This window comes from Centroberyx gerrardi, chromosome 21, assembly GCF_048128805.1.
Source record: "Centroberyx gerrardi isolate f3 chromosome 21, fCenGer3.hap1.cur.20231027, whole genome shotgun sequence".
Classification (NCBI taxonomy): Eukaryota; Metazoa; Chordata; class Actinopteri; order Beryciformes; family Berycidae; genus Centroberyx; species Centroberyx gerrardi.
In genome coordinates, this window is record NC_136017.1 from 3,530,163 (window position 1) to 3,549,164 (window position 19,002).

At 40.3% G+C, this 19,002-nt stretch overlaps 2 protein-coding genes across 2 annotated transcripts; one reads left to right on the plus strand and one right to left on the minus strand.

Moving 5' to 3' along the window:
- The first annotated feature begins 6,040 nt into the window (after positions 1-6,040).
- Positions 6,041-18,487, plus strand: LOC139920558 (augurin-B-like). Its single transcript, XM_078291030.1, has 4 exons — positions 6,041-6,136; positions 10,789-10,810; positions 11,804-11,976; positions 18,338-18,487. The coding sequence occupies exons 1-4, from the start codon at positions 6,041-6,043 to the stop codon at positions 18,485-18,487; spliced, it is 441 nt and encodes a 146-aa protein (XP_078147156.1).
- Positions 8,243-10,169, minus strand: LOC144543037 (uncharacterized). Its single transcript, XM_078291214.1, has 2 exons — positions 10,161-10,169; positions 8,243-8,908 (listed from the first exon to the last, which is right to left on the minus strand). The coding sequence occupies exons 1-2, from the start codon at positions 10,167-10,169 to the stop codon at positions 8,243-8,245; spliced, it is 675 nt and encodes a 224-aa protein (XP_078147340.1).
- Positions 18,488-19,002: the final 515 nt, after the last annotated feature.

Consider the following 19,002-nt stretch of genomic DNA (forward strand, 5'->3'; position numbering starts at 1 on the left):
TCTCCTCCTCTGTGATTAGTATTGATTTAATCAGGGAAATCAATAAGGGATAATGGCTCCTACCTGGATTCACCTCATCAGTGTCCTTCATGAAAAGACAAAGGGTTTTCTGTTGCTCCTCTGCTGTAAAGGCTGTGTGTGTGTGCCTGTGTGTGTGTGTGTGTATATGTGTGTGTGTGTGTGTGTGTGTGTGTGTGTGTGTGTGTGCTCTTAGCATCACAGAATAAACTGAGACTGCAGGGGGATTGTCGGTCTTTCATCCCCCCTGCTGCACCGACCGGGCTTTCACTGCTACAAAATCCCATTTTGCTTTGGAAGAGGGCATTTCTGTGTGTGTGTATGTATGTGTGTGCGTGTGTGTGTGTGTGTGTGTGCTTGCTTACATGCGTCCATGTCTGTGTGGGCAAGGCACAAAGCTCAATGGATATGTATGTGTGTGCATGAGAGTGTTTCTTTGTGTATATACTGTATCTCTGTGTGTGTTTCTTTGTGTATCTACATAATGTTGTGTTGTTGTATATATTGTATATACACACATATGTTTATGTGTGTATAAAGCACACATATGTTTATGTGTGTATATGAATCTACATGTGTGTGTGTGTGTACATGTGTCTCTCTCTGTGTGTGTGTGTGTGTGTGTGTGTGTGTGGGAAAGACACAAAAAGTGTTTGTGTCTTGGTTTCTGAATGCTCGGGTTATAGAAATACATGTAGCTCAAGGAATATATAAAGTGTGTGTGTGTGTGTGTGTGTGTGTGTGTGTGTGTGTGTGCACAAGGGTGTCACAGAAAGAAAAAGAAACACAGAAAGACCCATAACTCATGAGATGCCATGTTTTCTCACACATTCATACCAAACCACGCCCAAATCTGTGGGTTAATTCAAGCAAAGAAAACTGCAGCAAATAATAATAAAAGTCAATAATAACTGACAGTCATAAATACCAGCAGAATTTTAAAAAAGCAATAAAACAGTGTGAAACAGGAATTAAAATTAAGAGAAGAGATAAGAGCAACATTCAACTAAATACTAGGATAACCAAAATAAATAGTACGGATAAAATAAAATATAAATAAGATAAAATTAAGATAAAGAGAGCAAAGAGCCACTGTGTGATAAAACTTACAGAAATTCAACAAAATTTTTCCCTGTTGCCATTCCCTTAAAATCTTTCTACTCTGAATGATAAACTCTGATAAAAAGTATAACACACACTAGGTCAAAGTGTGCTGTTATTAACAAATACCCTTCGGCTAATCTAATAGGGAGTGTAAGTGAGTGTAAGAGCATTAATTCTTAATTACAGCATATTTCAAAGTGTGTTATCATGTTTACACCACATCACCATACCATATATTATAAGATCACACATTTCAAAGAAAAGAAACAGCATATTTATTCTGTCAAGTGTTAGCTTATTAAGTTTTCTGTAACTGCAATGCAAAGAAACACTGTAAAAATAAAAAGCAAAATAAACCAAATGAACACACAGAAATAATCTTCAGCTGGTGTTTTACTGTCTGAGCTGCAGAAAACAGATCCAGGGACAGTTTGCGCTGAACGTTAGAAACAGAGACAGAAGTAGATTTGTTTTTTTTCCCTGATCTGATGACACTGATCTGAACAAGAAAACAGGCTGTTCTCAGATCAGGTTCGTGGTTCTGGTTACGAAAAATGATACGAAGGTGAATCGAGTGAAACGGGAGGCGGGGCTCAGGTGACTGAACCAGGAAGTAGTGTGACATTGAAATGGTAAAGGTTTATTTATTTTGATTTATTTACATTTCTTCTTTTTCTTTTCCCCACAAAGCACAGGCTCTTTAGAGCTGTTTAATTTGCATTTTTATTTATTCGACTATATGCTTTTTCTGGTGTAGAAAATAATGTCAAAGGAAAGATGTATTTGATTGAAACGTGTCATGCATGCTGTAAAAATAAATTATTTTATATATAAATATAAAAAAATGAAATGGTAAAAGTAAAGGTCAGGGTGTGGAGGTCGGGGGGGCGGGGGGGGGGGCGGCGACTCGGGTTCAAATCCCAAGTCATGACAACAAGTTTTTATTTATTGAACTTGAACCAAACTGTTTTAGCTGCCTGATCTTACAAAACTTAACGAGGTGCAGACTGACAGGAAAACTAGTAGATAATAAAGGAAAGAAAGTCGCACACTCTTAACCGCCTTCCTGTGTGTTTTTGAACGAGAAACTTCATGTAATTTCCGTACGCCTCTTCGTCCGTCTCAGATCTGTTTTTGTTTACTGGAAAATTACACATTCATCAAAAACAGGTGATGTGAAACCGAACGTTCAGATTTTCACCATTTTTTTGTCATTTTTGATAGGATACAGTAATGATGAATTTTTGGGTGAACTATCCCTTTAAATTTTCCTCTTGGGCTTTGTGGTTTCATACAACAACGATCTGCTGTGTTTGTTTACAGATTTCAGCAGCATGCTAAATCATTAGCTTAGTAGCTAATGAGCGGTTAGAACAGTGGTGTGTTTTCAGGATGGGAGAATTAACCAATCAATCAATTATATTTGCTATAACGACATGAGAACAAACATAGGGCCCTCCCGCAAAATACAGTATTCTGTTGTTTATTTTTGGTGCGTCGGCTCATTTATGCAAAGTTGAAAAAAAACAAAGGTAGCCCGCACTCTGTTTCTTCTTATTTTATCTTTCTTTCTTGTTTTGGCACGGACCGTTTAGACTGTCAAGCCTTCCTCAGCGTGTCTATAATGACATAAAAAACAAACTTTCACCCAATTCTAAGCCAAATGAAACCATGAAGAGCAAACCAAGGTTTTCTCGTACTTTGCATATCACAAACCCTGATTTTCAAAAGTCATTCATGCCAATTTACAGCCCAAATGCCTCATTATAACCTCAGCAGGATTTATGACTGAAGGGGAGGGATCTGTTAGTTCCTGTTCAGAAACATCTGTCCTCCTTCACATATTTTGCTCTTTCTGTGTGGAAATCTGCCTGCTGGAGGGGAAAAGAGTCAAACGGATCTTGAAATGAGAGGAGAAATAAAAAATAAGTGAGACACAATATATCACATTCCTCACGCTCATCTCATTTCTCCTGACGCTTTTGATTTGATTACCACTTGGTTTGGAAGTGAAGAGCGGTGAGAAGCTGTCACTCATCGCTTTTCAACATGAAGAAGAAGAAGAAGACTTTGAAAAAAAAAAAAGTTGAGGATTCAGACTCAGACGATGAAGACGATTCAGACGATGAAGACGAACTGAGGAGAAACCTTGAAAGTGAAGCTGAAGGATCTGCTCCGTTTCTCAACTTCTGACTGGTTTCTCTCACCTTTAATAACAAATTAATTTACATTTTCCTCTCAAGGTGTTTGCCTGACGCTCTGATCCAGAGCGGCATGCAGAGAGCAGATGATTCTTATTCAACGACACACGGGTGTTAAATGGAAAAACTGAAAAAAAGATGCAAAAAGGGATAGAAAAAGCGGGAAAAACGGACAGAAAAAGCAGGAACAATTGAAATAAAAAGTGGGGAAAAAAGTAGAGCAAAAGAGGAGGAAAAATTGAAATACGCAGAACAAAGATTGAGAGAAAAAGTCAGAAAAACAGAAAGAGGGGAAAAAAGGAGAAACAGAGAAAAGTTGGAAAAAGAAAGAAAAAGTCAGAGAAATGGAGAAAAAGAGGAAAAAAAGAGTGGACAAATTGGCTGTTGCAGGGATTAAACCTGTGACTTTTTTGTTTATGGCCTCTCAAATCTCAAGGCCACCTTACAGCCTGTACATATAGAAATAATAACTCCTAAATTATAGGGAATACATGGAAAAAATGTGTATTTAAAAGAAAAATCCACCTTAAAACACTTTAACAGTGTCTAAAAACAGCTTTTGGTGATGTAATTTGCATTTCGGATCCATTTGAGAGGGAGGGCGCAGGCGGATAGGTGCGTGTGTGTGTGTGTGTGTGTGTGTGTGTGTGTGAGTCTTGACTTGCTGCATGAAGAGAAGACTTGAGACTTGACTTGACTTGGGTTCTGGTGACTTGGGACTTGACTCTGACTTGTACTTTGATGACTTGAAAAGGTTTCTAAAGTCTTGACTTGAGATCTTGTGTTTGTGTAAATGACTTAGATTGAAAGTGATGAGATTTGTTCCAGCGGACGACTGAATTTAAATTCTGTTTTCTGAATTTGTATGGAATGATTGAATTTATTGAAGTTGAAACTGATTATAGAAATCAAACTCATGATGCTCTTACCAAGTTTTTATCCTATTAAAACCATATTGCATTGAAAAGTCCTAGATATTTAGTTTTCTTTAAGATATTAAATTGATACTGGACTCTTGATTTGTTCTGACTTGACTTGCTGTTCTACATTTAGACTTGGGACTTGAGCAAAGTTGACTTGGTCACACAAGACTCAATATTGTGGCTGTTCTTGTGGTGTGTCTTTTCAGAGCTTATATAAACAAGGTTATAAAAATCTTCCCTCGTCGAACATTGAATATTGGAAATGTGAACATTCCTGTTGCATTGTATCACACAACTATGTGCTTGAAATCGCCAAGTTTTTGACAGCAGAGATGAGAAGCAACACTGTTATCCACACTGGAAAAATGACCATAAACGGTAAAAAAAAAAATCATAAATTTCAGTTAAAAGAGTCTGTCAAGATCAGTCTGAAATGATTCAGCTAGTCTGAACCTGTCCAGTGTGAGGGAGAACAGGTTCGGAGATAACCAGCAGCAGAAAGGTGGAAAATGAAAACGTGTAAATCAGCTGTAAGTTCCATAAGGAGAGAGAGAGAGAGAGAGAGAGAGAGAGAGAGAGAGAGATTTATGGGAGAATGTTTGAGTTACTGCAGCAGTCTGACACTTCACTTTATTTTTACAGTCTTGCCTGTGTAAACACTCTGACTGCCAATGAGCCTGGAAATAAATTTAACACAGAGATAAAATGCATTGATTAGGTCGGATAGTTGGATTTCCCTTCGCTGTCTCTGAAGCAGAAAATACAACCTCACTGAAGCTGGTCAGGCTTTGAGTTTCGACTATTTTAAATTAAATTGGAGTCCTACAAGACCATCAAAAAAACCCAGAAGACGTCTTCTGGGGTAAATGAGATGTAGACATCTGCTAAACTTTCACATTTAAACCCTATGGAGCTGAATTTTAGCCTCAAAGTCTACAACCATTTAGACATGTTTTAAATAGCTAATCAATGCAAAATTGCTCAGTGGGAAGATTAGTACAAAACACTCAAACCTGATTTCCCACTGATTTTGAGTCCTTGTATTGTATTGAAAGAATTTGTATCCCCTAAAAAATGTGTTTCCTTGCCGGTGTGTCTTCGTTTTGTCATGTTGTTGTTTTGCCGCTGCACAATGTTATCATGAGGGAAATACACTTAATAAATGACAAGGAGACTAATGTGTAGCCTGACAACTTCCTGCAGATAATAAGTCTCCAATCACATGAGCATTTGTGATAAAGTATGTCAAAAAACAGACAATATCCCACAAAACAAGCGTTTTAGGCGGGTTTCATTCTTTGTAATCTCATGAAATGTTGTTAACTTTTTTTTTTACCATTTTAAAGAAAACAATCCACAAAAACTGAATAGATTTTCTTCCCTGGTGAGAAATCCAGGCGAAGACGAAGACACACTGCGAGGGAAAACACATTTTTGGGGGAAACAAACTTTGATAGGCGACTTTCATTCTTTTGTGAAATCCCATGAAAAAATAGAAAAACCCGCAAAATCCACAAAAAGTCAAATGATTTTGTTATCTTCTTCTCTGGTGTCAAATCGATACGAAGACACACCGCCAAGGGGAAAACACATTTTTTTTGGGGGGGGGAAACTAATTTTGCCACATCACTCCCCATCTGCCCCAAGCTGAAACCTGACCATCTGAGAGACTCGTCCCTGTGACTTTTATGGCATTCCTGGACCAGCAGATGCAGGTTTCCAGTGAGGAATGTTCTCAGCGTGGGCCTGAGGGGGGTCCCGACTTCTCTTCAGCCTCAGTTGTGTGAGGAAAGCATGGCGCTCCACAGCTTCTGTCTGCAGCTGCTGCTGCTCTCCACTCTGCTGCTCTGCTGCGCTCACTCAGGTACAAACACAACAACAAAACTACATGTTTGGTAATTTTGTTCCTTCATTTATTGGCTCGTTTGCTTGTTCGTTCATCCGTGCCTTCATTTAAATTCACTGACTGGTGCGCTGACCCTTGCAGTCATTACTGTTGGTTGCTTGTAAAGTTGGAGATCAAGGAGCTGAAGCTTATTCTGCTGTTGGATTCATTGTGTCTCTGTGTAAGACTGTTATCTAAATGCTTAAAATGTAGAAAACTCAGTTGGGAATTCAGCCTTTGAATTCAGTCCGATTTCATCATTCATCGTTTAGTCTCTGTTAAAAAGGAGATTCTAAAAAGGAGGAGGCGCTGCAGCCTGGTTGAATCAAGGTTCAGTAAAAAATAATTGTTTTCTTCATTTGTAGATTGGCAACCTTCTACATGTGCAGCAACATGTAGATGGTCGGCAATTCATATACAATTCATATCGTTTTGCGGAAGCTTTTTGTTAGCTAGTAGAAGTTCCCTGGTTTTCAGATTAGGAAAGTCATGTCATTTTACAACATGAGATTGTTTGATTTAGGTTTTGCATTGTGTTTGTTGGACTTCTCCATTGTAAGTGTAGGCTACTTAATCCTTTGTTGAAGATGTAACGTCAGTGAAGCAGGCCGTGCTAAGTGTGTTTGCTTTAGTGTTAGCTGTTACATTGTACACTGCAAAAAAATCTCAGTCATTTAGTCGATTATTGAGTCCTAAAATCATAATTTTCTTAAAATAAGTGAAAAAATCTGCCAGTGAGGTTTGATAATTTCACTTGTTTCCAATGCAAATCAACTTGTTTGAAGAATTTAGTAGAATCAAGAGTCATTTTCTTGACAGCAGTGCAGTGATCTGCCTTATTCTGACTGGTTTCAACAGACTGACACTCATTTCTAGAAAACTCCTGAAACAAGTGAAGCTGCATTGGAAACAAGTGGAGTTATCTCTCCTCACTGCAGAATGTTTCTCTTGCTTTAAGAAAGATAAGATTTGAAGGCTGAATATGAGACTGAATGACTTGTTGAGATAGATGTTTTTGCAGTGTGAAAGTGAGCTGTTACTGTGACTTGACTTGATTTTTCATTGTTATATTACATATATTATATTTATATTAAACCCTAACCAAAACCTTAACCTAGCCCTACCCAATGTATTTTACTTGCCAACTTGACCGTGAGCTAACATTTTCACATGATGAACGTAAATCATGTCCATGTGTCAGAGTTTGTGCTCATTTGTATTATTAAGCTAGAAATAAGGGTTTGCATAAATTTAAGCATCATTCTTTATCTAATTTCAGAGAGAGAGGAGAGAGGGAGGGAAGGAAGATAGAGGGAGGAAAAGAGAGTGAGGGAGCGAAAGAGGTAGGGTAAGAGTTTGAGAGAGAGAGGGAGGAAAGAAAGTGAGAGAGAGAGGGAGGAAAGGAAGAGAGAGAAAGCCGGAGGGAAGGAGAAGAGATAAGACAACTGTTGATTACCATTCATGCCAAAAAAGCAAACTGAATTGAGATAAAAAAGAGAGATGGTGAAAAGAGGGAGAGAGATAGACATGGAGGGAGAGAGAGAAGGAGAGAGGGACACCAAGACAGAGAGAGAGAGAGACTGAGAGGGAAGAAAGAGAGGGAGGGAGAGAGGAAAGAGTGAAAGTAAGAAGGAGGAAAAAAGCGAGTGAGAAAGATGAGAGAGAGGGAAGGAAAGAGTGAGAGCACGAGAGAGAGAGTAAAGGAGTAAGGGAGAGAGAGCAAGAGAGAAAAGGAGGAAAGGAAAGAAAATGAAAGTGACAAAGCAGGAGAGAAAACTAGAGAGACGGAGGGGGGACAGAGACAAAGAAAAAGGGTGAGAGAAAGTTTGTAGAGCGAGAGAGATGAAGATAGCAAGTAAGAGAGAGAGACAGAGAGATGAATGAGTGAAAGTGAGAGAGGAGGCAAAGAGTGATAGAAAGCAAGTGAAAGAGAGAGGAGGGAGTGAGAGAGTTATAGGGGGAGAAAGAGAGAGGGAAGGGGAGAAAGAGAAGGGAACGAAAGAGAGAGACAGAGATTGGGGAAGAAAGGAGGGAGGTAGAGAGAGAGAAAGGAAGAGAGAGGACAGAGAGTTCAGACTCGCTCTAGGGAAAGAGTTCACACCGCTGTCACATTAAACCAGGTGGTAACCGGGTGACACTGGGCGACACTGGGTGACACTGGGTGACACTGGGTGACACTGGGGGACACTGGGTGACACTGGGTGACACTGGGGGACACTGGAAGACACTTGGTGACACTGGGCGACACTGGGTGACACTGGGTGACACTGGGGGACACTGGAAGACACTTGGTGACACTGGGTGACACTGGGCGACACTGGGGGACACTGGGCGACACTGGGTGACACTGGGGGACACTGGGCGACACTGGGGGACACTGGGCGACACTGGGTGACACTGGGGGACACTGGAAGACACTTGGTGACACTGGGTGACACTGGGCGACACTGGGTGACACTGGGGGACACTGGGGGACACTGGGGGACACTGGGTGACACTGGGGGACACTGGGGGACACTGGGCGACACTGGAAGACACTTGGTGACACTGGGTGACACTGGAAGACATTTGGTGACACTGGGTGAAACTGGGGGACACTGGGTGACACTGGGCGACACTGGAAGACACTTGGTGACACTGGGTGACACTGGGCGACACTGGGGGACACTGGGCGACACTGGAAGACACTTGGTGACACTGGGTGAAACTGGGGGACACTGGGTGACACTGGGCGACACTGGAAGACACTTGGTGGCACTGGGCGACACTGGGTGACACTAGGTGACAGAGGGTGAAACTGGGGGACACTGGGTGACACTAGGTGACAGAGGGTGAAACTGGGGACACTGGGTGACACTGGGTGAAACTGGGTGAAATTGGGTGCATTTTGTGTTTCAAATATATTTTATTGAAGCACAGATAAAGACATCAAGCAGACATTACATATTTCGTGTTGACTTCAAATATGAAAAGTAAACACACACAACAAAGGACAACCAGTAGAGAAAATGTAAATAAAGAGAGAAAATAAAAAATAAATAATGAACAAATAGAATATGTCTATATATAAGCCTACATATACATATATTCTCATATATTCAAATACACACACATACATACCGAACAACAGAACAGAAACGCAACAACATATAATAACACTCACTGATACAAAGGCGTAATACTCACTAATAAAACAGAGAGAAATTAACAAAATCTAAGATACTGGAAAAATAGAAACTGGGTGAAACTGGGTGACACAGGTTTAAACTGGGTGGCGCTCAGCTCTCCGCACCCCTCTCCTCCAAAACACCCAGCATCTGTTTAGTTTACGGCCGCTCGCTAAAGAGATCCATTAAAAGTTACGAGCTCGGCCTCTAATGTCGTCCACAAACAGCCGCTGTGCTCTCAACGTGTGTGATGTGTTTGTTCTCTGTGTTTTATCCCCATTTGTCTCCTCTGCTGCTCAGCGAGGCGCTTGGTGACAAACCTGTTAAGATAAAAGCTCGAAGCCAAAGTGAGGTTTAAAGGATAATACCGCTGTTTTGTTTTTTTTAGTTTGTGTCAGCAGTCTAGATTCCCCTATCTGGTTTCTGCACACAGTCAGCACAGTTGCAGATATCAGGGTTTGTTTTCCTCCTTCAGAAGAATCCATTTGCTGCCATTCATTCTTGTCCAGTATGAAAAACAACTTCCACAGAGCGAGAGAATCCATCACAGTAAACAAATTAATTTGAATGAGGTTAAAGGACAATTGATTTTTGCTAATTTCCTGCATTCCCTCACTGTTTTACAGCACTGTAGATTTTTTTCCAGCATTTTATCATATATTATTTGCTATTTTTCCCTTGTCTTATCATCTTATTACCATCTCTCACGGTGTTCACAATGATGGATTACCTTCACAGACTGAATTAGAAGTCTCTGGAGTTGTTTTCTATGTTGTTTGGAATTGAATGGGAGTGAATGAGCTGGAGAGGTTTGGCAAAGCTGAACTTCTGATAATCGTGGTGCAGCATGTAAAAAACTCACGATTAACATTAAAGGGGTGGGAAAGGTAAAAAAAAATTAGCAAAAACTCCAACTCACGCTGGATTGCTCTAGGCCAGTGGTTCTCAACGTGGGGTCCGGGGACCACCAGGGGTCCTTGAGGGGGTTCCAGGGGGTCCACAGCAAATTGATGAATTGTTAAACTTCAGTATTCTTCCATTTACAAGAAGTTAACACAATCAGAAAATGTAGAAGAATGACCGTTTTGATCATAGTTTCTCTGTTATCTCTCTACCTACAATACAGACAGTTATGGGATTCTGGCCAAAATCATATCTAACAATACAAAATGCAGTGGCTGAAATGCAGTGGTGTTGTTTTGTAATGTGTGGGCCATAACTATAGCGCAAAGTAAGATAAGGAACTACTCATTTACATTTGTTTTAACACTCTTCATCGCACTCTTTTCCTCTCCTGATCCAGTCAAACTAGTATAGTCAAGATCAGCTATTATGACAACTGACAGCTTAGCCGACGCACCATTTGTTATGACAGTTGGTAACACTGTTGTGACGTTTGTACGAAGCTTCCCAAACTGTCAACATCACTTCAACTTTCTTCTTCTTCTCCTCTCCGTCCAACAGGCAGCACACCGGGAGACAAGCTGCAGAGACTGCTAAAGAAACGAGACGGTAGGTACGAGACGGAGGAGAAGATGATTATTTATTTCTTCCTCTTCCTCTTATTGTTATTATACAATTCTTGATCCTAGGAGAGGCATCTTTGAAGCACAAAATGTACCAAAGCAAACTACAATCAAAGTCAAGTGAAAGACGGAGTAACAGGTTTTCTCGCTCTTTTTTCTTTTCTTTTATGAGACTCGCCTGCAGGAAAGTAGCACCCTTTCCAAACAACTTTGTCGGCCGGCGCTCCTCAGGGACAGAACATTTTCACACTTTCCAGTCTCCCAACATCTTTTTTAGCAGGAGGCCTCCACACACAGACCCTCTGTTGATTGATAGGTGACAGTTTCACCCGGCTTTGTCCTGATTAATAGTGGCTTTGTCCTGTATTTATAGAGCATGGCTGATGACGCCTCCGGGACGCGGCGTTGACGGTCCGGTTTTAATCTCCGTTTTCCCCTTGACCTGCACACACACCAGATTTGGAAGAAAAATATATTTTTTATGGGTTTAGTCTTTCCCATGAATGCTAACCCTATGAATACTATGAATGCTAACTCTTTTCTGGTGAAATGTTGAATATTTTAGTCTTATTCCAAATATTAAGCAAGTAAAACAGCCAAAAAAAAAACCTAAAAATCACTTGCTGAAAAGGGAAAATAAAAAAACAACATTTGGGGTCAAACTTCATCATTCAGAGCATTTATTCCTGCACTAGAGGGTTGCAATTAATGATAATAAATAATAAATAATAAATAATAATAATTAATAATAACTTTATTTTTAGACCTTTAATAAATAGAATGCAACTCAAAGTGCTTTACATACAATAAATGGATTAAAACAATTTCAAACAAAAGCAAAAATTACAGTTGCAATCCGTAAACAATGAGAACCACTGGTGTAACAGACTGTCTCACCCATCGCACTTTCTCCTGACCCTCACCTGTCTCCCTGTCTCTCCACCTCCCACCTGTCTCTCCTCCCTGCTGTCTCGCTCAGTGGGTCAACAGTCGGGGCCCGAGGCGGTGGCGGAGGCGGTGGCGGTGGCCCCGGCTCAGGCCAAAGAGTTCCTGACCCGCCTACGGAGGCCCAGGAGGAACATCTGGGACAGGAGCCGGCCGGACGTGCAGCAGTGGATCATGCAGTTCATGCACATGGGCTACGATGAAGCGGTGGGTCGTTTTACATTCAACATGATCTCAGAAAAAGTTTGAAAACTGTTTGAACTTCAATACCCAGAAATCCTGTAACGTGACGTCAGTAAACTTTCTTTCCCATCTGTCAAATTGATGCGCCATGCCAACAGCTATTTTATGGAAGACTTTACACCTACTAACACCTAAGTTTTAAGTTGTAATTTAAAGGTAGAATTCTGAGAATAAAGTCAGAATTGTTTATTCAAGTCAGAATTCTGAGAATAAAGTCAGAATTGTTTATTCAAGTCAGAATTCTGAGAATAAAGTCAGAATTCTGAGTTTAATCTCAGAATTCTGACTTTATTCTCAGAATTCTGACTTTAAACTCAGAACTCAAATACATTTTTCATGTGGCCCTAATCCTCTTCCGTAGTTTCAGTTGGTGTAGCCCATAGAATTTTAAATTCTCATTGTCAGAATTATGTTCAAACGTGACGTTATGTCCCACACCAACATCCTGTTTCAACTGGAAGTATGATGAATTTGTATGATAAGATCACAAGCACTTACTGAGAAGAATATGGGAGTACTAGCATGCTGGTTCAAGTCCCAATGCTGCTTAAGTTTAAACTATTATTGCTTTCAACTTGTATGAATAAGATAATGAACAGTTGCGGTGCAAAGCTCAAAAATTGCTCAGCAGCTTGAGCTCCATCTTGTTTCATCAATTGTTCTGTAGGTTCTAGGTTCAATTCTCAATCGGGGACCAGCGACATAGAATGAACACATTCTTGTGCTTGATGCCTTTTTCCTGACATAACAATATATCTGTTGCCAGTAATGTGAACAAGATGACAAATCCTGTGTAAGGAGCGCCGGTATATAGCTCAGTGGGATGAAGACATGCTTGCTGTCTGGAAGATTGCAGGTTCGCAGCTTCACTCATCAGTAAAACCTCAGTCGGCTGTGGTTTTCTGTCCCATAACCCCCTGCTTCTGTCCCTCTGGAAGATCGGGGGAGGACACGGAGGAGGACAAATCTTGCTTGCTTCTTGCTTTGAATTGAACATTGAAGTTAAGAGTGGAAACAGGCTTTGAACCCATAAGTACATGACTTAAATGTAGCAGCTTCGTTCATTGAGCTCCTGAAGGCAAGTTTGTTCTTTTCAATAGTTCCTCTGGTTGTTAACTTCCAAAATGTCATCAGAGTGGAAGTGAGGCTTGAGCCCAAACTGTTCACATCTTATCGTCATCTATCCGTCCATTGAGCCACTGAGTTCCACTTCTGAAACTCTTCTCTGAGCGCTTTTCTTTTTCCTTTAGATGTCAGTTTTCAAAAGCCACTGGGAACTTCAGAGTGAACCCATAACCTTATAAACTTCATTCAGCAGCTTTCCTGACCAGCCACAGCGTACTTTTTGAAAACTTCGTCTCAAGAGCTTTTCAGTCTTTCCTCTGGAGGTTGTATTTTAAAAGTCATATTGAGTTTAAGAGTGGAATTGTGACTTGGACACGTAACCTCAACATCCGGAGGTCGCCACTCAGCCCATTGTGCCACCAAGTCATTTTGAACTGATTCTCTGGAGAGCTTTTCAACATTTCATCTGTCTGCTGGCTCTTTTGTTAAAAGCAAAGTTAGGTATCAAAGCCTCAGGTGACAGGTTTCTTCAGTTTTCTTTCCTGTGCATGCTGGCTGTCAAAACACAAGCAGACATTTGAACACACGGACTCTGAGACTATCTCTGATTAGCTGCTGAACCTACTAAGGTAAGAGCATTGTTTCACAGGAGTATAGCTGTATGAAACTATAGCCTATATATAGCTTATACAGTATTATGTGATGCTACAATCTTTTCTGTTATGACATACAGGTTAACGGCCAAAAAAGTGTAGCATTAATATAGTATTAAGTGTATTCTTAAAATTGAAGAGTTAAAGACGTTTCACCACTCATCCAAGAGGCTGAAGAACAGGTGAAGAACTGACAAACTGATGAACAGATGAAGAACAGATGAAGAACTAAAGAACTGATGAACTGTTGAAGAACTGATGAAGAACTGATGAAGAACTGAAGAACTGATGAAGAACTGAAGAACTAAGAACTGATGAAGAATTGTTGAAGAACTGATGAAGAACTGAAGAAGAACTAAAGAACTGATGAGGAACTGAAGAACTGATGAAGAACTGAAGAACTGATAAAGAACTGAAGAAGAACTAAAGAACTGATGAAGAACTGTTGAAGTACTGATGAAGAACTGAAGAAGAACTAAAGAACTGATGAAGAACTGAAGAACTGATGAAGAACTGAAGAAGAACTAAAGAACTGATGAAGAATTGTTGAAGAACTGATGAAGAACTGAAGAAGAACTAAAGAACTGATGAGGAACTGAAGAACTGATGAAGAACTGAAGAAGAACTAAAGAACTGATGAAGAACTGTTGAAGTACTGATGAAGAACTGAAGAAGAACTAAAGAACTGATGAAGAACTGAAGAACTGATGAAGAACTAAAGAACTGATGAAGAACTAAAGAACTGATGAAGAACTGAAGAACTGATGAAGAACTGAAGAAGAACTAAAGAACTGATGAAGAACTGATGAAGAACTGATGAAGAACTGAAAGAACTGATGAAGAACTGAAAGAACTGATGAAGAACTAAAGAACTGATGAAGAACTGATGAAGAACTGAAGAACTGATGAAGAACTGATGAAGAACTGAAGAACTGATGAAGAACTGAAAGAACTGATGAAGAACTAAAGAACTGATGAAGAACTGAAGAAGAACTAAAGAACTGATGAAGAATTGTTGAAGAACAGATGAAGAACTGAAGAAGAACTAAAGAACTGATGAGAAACTGAAGAACTGATGAAGAACTGAAGAACTGATGAAGAACTGAAGAAGAACTAAAGAACTGATGAAGAACTGTTGAAGTACTGATGAAGAACTGAAGAAGAACTAAAGAACTGATGAAGAACTGAAGAACTGATGAAGAACTAAAGAACTGATGAAGAACTAAAGAACTGATGAAGAACTGAAGAACTGATGAAGAACTGAAGAAGAACTAAAGAACTGATGAAGAACTGTTGAAGTACTGAAGTACTGATGAAGAACTGATGAAGAACTGATGAAGAACTGAAAGAACTGATGAAGAACTGAAAGAACTGATGAAGAACTAAAGAACTGATGAAGAACTGATGAAGAACTGAAGAACTGATGAAGAACTGATGAAGAACTGAAGAACTGATGAAGAACTGAAAGAACTGATGAAGAACTAAAGAACTGATGAAGAACTGATGAAGAACTGAAGAACTGATGAAGAACTGATGAAGAACTGAAGAACATATGAAGAATCGATGAAGAACTGATGAAGCCTCTCGGATTCCTCTTCAATTTAAAGTCCATTTTGTTTACATTTTTTTTTTGGACCTCTTACTACCTGGGAGACTGAAATGAATCTCCATAGATAGGAAAGAGAAAGGTAACATGCAACTATTTTTTATACCTGACCTTAAGCATGATGGGATGTCCGTTGCTTAATAATCTTTACAGACTACGCCTTTGCTTTCAATACACTTTGTATTCCTGCCTTGACTTTCGCTGTTACCTGTAGATGCAGAAGTGAGAAAGGAAGAAGGAAGAATTCAGAGTTTATTTATCGGGACATAAAAGGAATTTGCTACAGAAAGACGAGCAACAGGGGGAACGTACACGCCAATTTCCATCCGCGGCACGTCGAACATTTCACTTTCCGTTGTAGATTTAATTACCCGCTGCAGCTGATTGCCTGTTCCGTGCACGCTGGCATTTCACCGACATGAAACGATTTCCTCCAGAAGGTCAGGTATCGCATAACTACCTTATAGAGCTCGTTATGATTTGACCTTGAAACACTGGCAGCAAACGCAAGGCCAAGGCAATAACAGCCAGGAACATTTCACTGCTGCATTCCCAGAAAGCTATCTGGACTGTGTGTGTGTGTGTGTGTGTGTGTGTGTGTGTGTGGCTTGTGGAACGCTTCGTATGAATGAATTGGGAATTATGATGATGATTAGCTTCTTCAGGCCTTCAGGCTCTTTTCTGCCACCGGTGCCCCGAAGGACGTTTATTCCCTCTGCAGCGACTCACAGGCAAAATGCTGCGTTCAAGTCCGCCTGCGAAAAATGAAGTGAAAAGATTAACTTTGGTTTGTGGGTCTGTGTGTGTGTGTTGTGTTGTGTTGTGTGTGTGTCTGTCTGATGGCCTGTGTGTTTGTGACTTTGTGTGCTTGTGTAACTGTGTGTGTGTGTGTGTACAGTATGTCTGACTCTGTTTTTGTAGATGTTTGTGTTAGTGTGTGTGTGTGTCTGTCTCATGGTCTGTGTGTTTGTCAGACTTTCTATGCTTCTGTAACTGTGTTTGTGTGTGTGTTTGTGTATAGTTTGTGTCCGACTGTGTTTTTGTAAATGTGTGTGTCTGCATTTGTGTGTTTGTCTGACTTTCTGTTTTTGTAGCTGTTTGTGTGTTCGTGTGTGTGACTGTGTTCTGTAATTGTGTATTAGTGTGTGTGCACATTTGTGACTGTGTGTGCATTTGTATGTGTGCGTGTATGTGTGTTTGACTGTGTTTGAGTGTCTGATTTTCTGCTTCTTTGACTGTTTTCTGAGTTTGTTTTTGTTTGTGTTGTGTATGTCTGTAACTTTCTGCATTTCTGTGCTTTAACTGTCTCTGTGTGTGTGTGTGTGTGTGTGCAGTCAGCAGGGGGTGACAGCATAACAAGTCTGTCCTGTGTGATCGTCCTAATGGCTGCGATGCGACACCTGAGTCCCGACACTCAGCTGCCGCCGTCCCACTGTCAGCTGCTGCTTCTGGCCTTAAAGCTGAGATTTATGTAAAAATACACCTGTCTTATCAGTCTAAATTACAAAGTGATGATGCAAGTATCAGCCTCTACTCTGCATCCTCCATAGTTTCTCCACCTGGTGGATCTGGAGGGAAATCTGCTGGATCGCTTTACGGCACAAAACAGGAAGAGGTTCTGTTCTTCCAGAGCAAACGGAGCTAAAGCTGAAAGAGTTTCTGGCAGCAGATGGTGGAAGGAGGGAAAGGAAGATGGAGAAATCACTTCCAACATGTTGATCCTCTTCAGGGAGGGGGAGGGAGGGGGCAGGAAGCAACAGGGCTGATGGGAAATGTAGTCTCATAAACCTCAGTGTGCAGCGCTCCATCCAGAGAAAGCTGGACTCACCTACATTAGATATTTTTCTCTCTCGTCTTTCGGCCGGTTGGTAAACAGTTTACTGACCTCACCGCAAAGGATTTCTGGGTAATGAAGTTCAAACAGTTTTCAAACCTCTCACTTCCATTTGGAGCTGCCGATGTGCAAAGTTGCCTAGTGCAGCTTTAATTTAGAAACACACAGGGAAAGAAGACAAAACAAATGAACTGAGCCACGGCAGCAGCAAATACTAACAGGATACTGCAAAGGAAAATATAATTTAAATAAGACGACAGCAAAATGAGAATTATAGGAATATACGCAACCAACAATTTCAACACTAGAAGTAGAAATGCATGAGTGAAAAAAGAAAAGGTGAGAAAGGTAAAACACTAAAACCAGTAGGACTGGAAGAGCTGATCAGAAAACATAAAACAGTAAAAAAAACATAAAGCAATGAGGCTTTATGTTTAAAAGTGCATTTTAAGAATAGATTTAAAGGAAATATAAAAATGTACAATATGAGAATATAACAAATAGGATGAAATACATGCAGATGAGCAGTGACAAAAAATTTGCTGCATGCAAAATACAACAAAAAACAATATATGACGTACATACAGGACATGTTGCATAGAAGCTGCCCTGTTTCTATTTTTAGCTCTACTAGTCAGAGGAATATTGTCTCTTCCAGGATCATTTCATGGTCACAGGAGAGCTGGAAAGGCACTAATGGCTTTGACCTTTGACCTCCTTATTATTGCTGGCTTTTAATATTGGTAATCGAGGAACTGAAGCTTCTTCTTCTGCTGCTGCGCTCACTGCGGGTCGCTCTGGAGAAAAATGGAAATGTACAATTCAATGAATTCAGAATGTATAGCTCAAAGCATGGCACTGTATTATTAACACTGCCAGGGTAATTAGTAATTACTTCATACAGCATTCATCTAGTTATTATTATTCTTATTATTTTGCATTGTTGCGTCTGTTTTCTTATGTTTTTACACAACTAAGAAATTCTCGTTATTAAAAAGCTTCATTGATTTTCAGTGAATTTGTATAGTACTTATGTAAAAGCAGAGATTACAATCTGCTTTACCAAAAGGCAGAAAGCAGAAAGAGAGGACTGGTATATATATATATAAATTAAATTAAATAAACAGAAAAATCTAAGCCTATATGTTGTCATTATGTCCCCCTCAGAGGCTGGAGACGGACCTGTCCTACTGGATGGACCAGTGGCGGTCCGGCGACCCGGGGCGGCAACATCATTACGACGAGAACGCGCCCATCCGCCCTCGGGACGCCGGCTCCTACAGGCACGGCGCCGACGTCAATTACGACTACTATTAATCCTCCAGCCGGACGGAGTTCACCTGCACCGGCCTGACTGTGATTCTGACTGGACTTGATTCATTCGACGACTCTAAAAAAGAAAAAAAAAAACGCTATAAATAACATAATCACGGAGAATCATTACGGTAAACTCGGTGATTTATTGACATTTGAAAGTCACTCTCTCTTTCTGCATGATTTTTGAAATACGGCTGCATTCAGGCTCCATCCTCAACATCATGTTTAGAAAAAAAACAAGTCAAATGAATGGTAACTAGTGGGATTAGAGTATTGCATTACAGCATACTAATTTGTTTCTACTGTAAGATATTTGAGATAGAATTGCCAGCAGGATTAACGCAAGATAAATACATGAAGGGGGATTTCTACAGCGGCCTCCTTTGCATTCAATATCAGCAATAATGTGAGAATTTACACTGAAAATCAAGTTCAATCCTAATCAAGATGCGTAAATACACCATCCTCGCTCAGAGAACTCCCATAACCCCCCTGGGCTGAAACCCGCAGTGTGT